A 3,243-nucleotide genomic window follows, 5' to 3' on the forward strand; every position below is an offset into this window, starting at 1 on the left:
AAATTATTGGTGATAATTTTTGACTGTGTAACTTTACAAACAGCAGCTCATAAGTAAATATTTCTACATAACAAGCAATGATCCTAACAGAGCACGCTCAGCTGGTATACTGGAGATTACTGCTTCAAATCCCCTCAAGGTTACTGATTTGCATTTTGGGCCATATTTAGTCCAACCTCCAAACATGATCTAAAATGAGCTCGAGGTTAAAATCAAGATCAGCATAAAGAAATTTATATTCCCATTGTGTTCAAGAGTAGTGTGATTTCAATGTTCTTACTCTATTCTCTTTAATTCAAGCTCAAATAAAACCTTTTTTTTCCACATTTTTCCAGCTGAACATGATCTAAGGCAGCAGCTGCACAACAGCTGTAGCTAAGGTGTTAAAGGTAAATTTGTTACAGAAATATGTAACAATATAATGTATGATTTGTATTCAAGATGGAGTCAAACCTTTATTCTTTTTTCTTTTCATGTTTTTCTTTTTTCTTTGTTTTGTTATTGAAATTTGAAGTTTATTTTTGATTTTATCTGAGAAAAAGGGGCAGATATAAGCCTTTGTCTTCTTCTGCTACTTTTCATTTACTTATGATTTGAATTTAAATTATATTGAATTTATGTTGTTTTTAATTAAATGAATAAATGAATAAACATTATTATTATGATTWAAAAAGGTGAGCGTGAAACCCCTCAAAGCTGCAGGACAGGGGAGTAGAGTCTAGTAATTCAGTTAAATGTTATGTTTTGGTTTGGAACTGATTCAAAGGAATAAATACCACATGTCTTATTGCTGGGAGTGATTATGTGTTTTTAAGTAGAACTGMGGGAACAAACACCGTTTACACCCCCTGCTTTACCTGCTCCATTTAGCAGCTGCTCATATTACAGCTGCAGGACAACTTGTGACCTTCACTGTTGAGCAGTTCGATTTTGATCCTGACTACCGAGGCCTGCCTGTGTGTTTGGTAAGTTTCCTGCTGGGGTTCTGGTTCTCAGCCCGGTCACAGGAACAACATATGAGCTGAGCTATGATGGGGATGTAGGTCACCTCCTACTCATGACAGTTATTTCTTAATACTCAGAGATAAGAGGGGACACAGAGCAGGCTTAGAGGTCCCTAGACATGAACAGCTTGTACATTTGTATGGATGTTTATCTAGACTAGGTGATAACCAGTAAAGTCTATCAGAAATAGCTGAATCAACAACAGATTTTTTTGATCATGTAAAATAATTCACTCCTCTGGAGGAAATTGTGTGTATTATTAACTGAATTTAAGATCCAGCCTCGTATTTTACACTTTGTAATCATTGCAGCCCTGTGGTTTAAACAGGGGAACAGAGTCAGTGTGTCTTATCAATATGAGGCCTGTCTGTACAAAGTTTCCTTATTTCTGTCAGATATATCACCTCCAGCAGTGGGACTAGTCAGATGTAGACCAGCCTGGGACAGATGCTGTGCTCCTGAGAGGGGATTGTTATTATTTTGCTTCTGATAAGACCCAAGGCCTTTCAGCTGTAGGTTTTTAATAGAGTCAGAATTCCGACTAAACTTTTTAGAAGAGAATCAACTGGTTTTCTACCAATTTATTCTGACTTCCAATTTATTGAACACAATTTTTCCACACTTCTTTACACTTACATACACTTCTTACAACCATAGAAAATATTTGAACAAAACGTTAAATTTGAAGAGGATCTCTAAATACATACAAAATGTCCATCACAGAGATGATAACTGTGTCATCTTACCAGGTATGAAAATGGGTGAAACCTTGGTGTCATACTGGTGGGTTTTAGGATCCTTGAACGCTGTACGGCTCACTGTCACCACAGACTGGTGTGTGCTGGGACAGTGACGAGTAATGGCAACTATATCTGCATCCACCTGGTCAACATACACCTGAAGYGTTCGACACGATATGATGTTTATTCAGGAAGAGTTTGAAGAGTGAAACTGTAGATCTCTGTGTTAGATTAGCTTTATACAGCCAGAGCAGAAGCAAACAGGACATGGAAGTGCCTGCAGTAACAGCAGTGTTGTGTACCTGGGAGAATCCCTGAGTGGCCAGCTCCTGGTGCAGTTTGTTCACTGCCAGTTTCCCAGCAATGATGCCAGTCTGAAATCCAACTTCAGCGGTGGATGTCGGGGACGCTGAGGGATTCCACTTGGGGTAAAAACGCTCCTCCTTCACCACAGATATCTGCACTCACACAAAACACAGACTGAGGAGGTTTTCTTCAGCAGGCCACTCATCCTGGTCCTGGCTCTTCCTGTCTCCAGTGTTCAGAGCTGAACTAAGAGTAGGTTTACTACAATCTGCTCTTTTCTGAAAATACAGTTTTTACTTGAGAGCATAAAGTGAGATTGTACCAGAGCAAATCATCTGATTTTTGATCATTTTTGTTTTGAAAAACTGTTGATTTGTTTAAATTGTATTGCCAACACAGGTTAATTGTGTTAAATTGGGTTTTCTTGCCTTGTCTTTACAATAGTGATATTTTATTGTAGCAGTAACCTAAAGAAAGTCCCACTTCAGAACTTGAGTCAACAAATTACTCATCCCCATGTCTACAGAGAACAATGACTGTTTCATTATCTTCAAACCTTTTTGTTTACTATCTGCAGGGGGTAAAATAAACAGGACATTGCAACCTTCAATTGATTAAGCACTGTGTGAGACCTCTTTCAAATACTCAAAATGGCCATTTATCACAAAGGACTCACCCATTTGCCAGACTTAAAGTCTCCCCAAAGTGGCTTTGCTATCTATAACCCCTTTTGAGACCAGATCTCCTGCTGAGATATTGTCACCCAAGGAAGCTTCAAAAAGACACGTTTGCATACATCTCATTTATGGTTTTAGAGCACCCCCAAAAGGCTGGTCTCATAATTACATCATGAACAAATGTCTTTCTGTTGTTTGTCATCTGGTAAAAAAAGAAACATTGTATTTTTCTATCATGATTCATTCATTGTAATAATGCCCTGTTTTAATTACTTCACAGGTAATCTATCATTCTGTGTGTTTAACCAATTTAGCAGTAAAGAACATAAAAAATATAGATCATGTGACTGTTTTCAGCCAATCTGGAGTTTTGTACAGTCAGGACAATAGATACTGTAACTGTGTGCTAGTTTTTTTGAGTTTTGAAGAAGAGTTGAAAGGAGAAGCAGAGAGAGAGGACTGGAGTCCAAGCTCCATTTGTCCCCTTTGGGGACATTTTATTTTATTTTTTATAT

General features: G+C 37.9%; 1 protein-coding gene across 1 annotated transcript in view; it reads right to left on the reverse strand.

Moving 5' to 3' along the window:
• LOC106523907 (glycogen debranching enzyme) overlaps positions 1-3,243 on the reverse strand; it is a gene marked incomplete at its 5' end in the record, with an annotated part of 57,066 nt that overhangs the window by 48,477 nt on the left and 5,346 nt on the right. The window contains 2 exon segments of the mRNA XM_014017485.1: positions 1,752-1,902; positions 2,048-2,203. Of these exon segments, the coding sequence (XP_013872939.1) occupies positions 1,752-1,902; positions 2,048-2,203 (307 nt within the window).

This window comes from Austrofundulus limnaeus, unplaced genomic scaffold (genome assembly GCF_001266775.1).
Source record: "Austrofundulus limnaeus strain Quisiro unplaced genomic scaffold, Austrofundulus_limnaeus-1.0 Scaffold169, whole genome shotgun sequence".
NCBI classification, from domain to species: domain Eukaryota; kingdom Metazoa; phylum Chordata; class Actinopteri; order Cyprinodontiformes; family Rivulidae; genus Austrofundulus; species Austrofundulus limnaeus.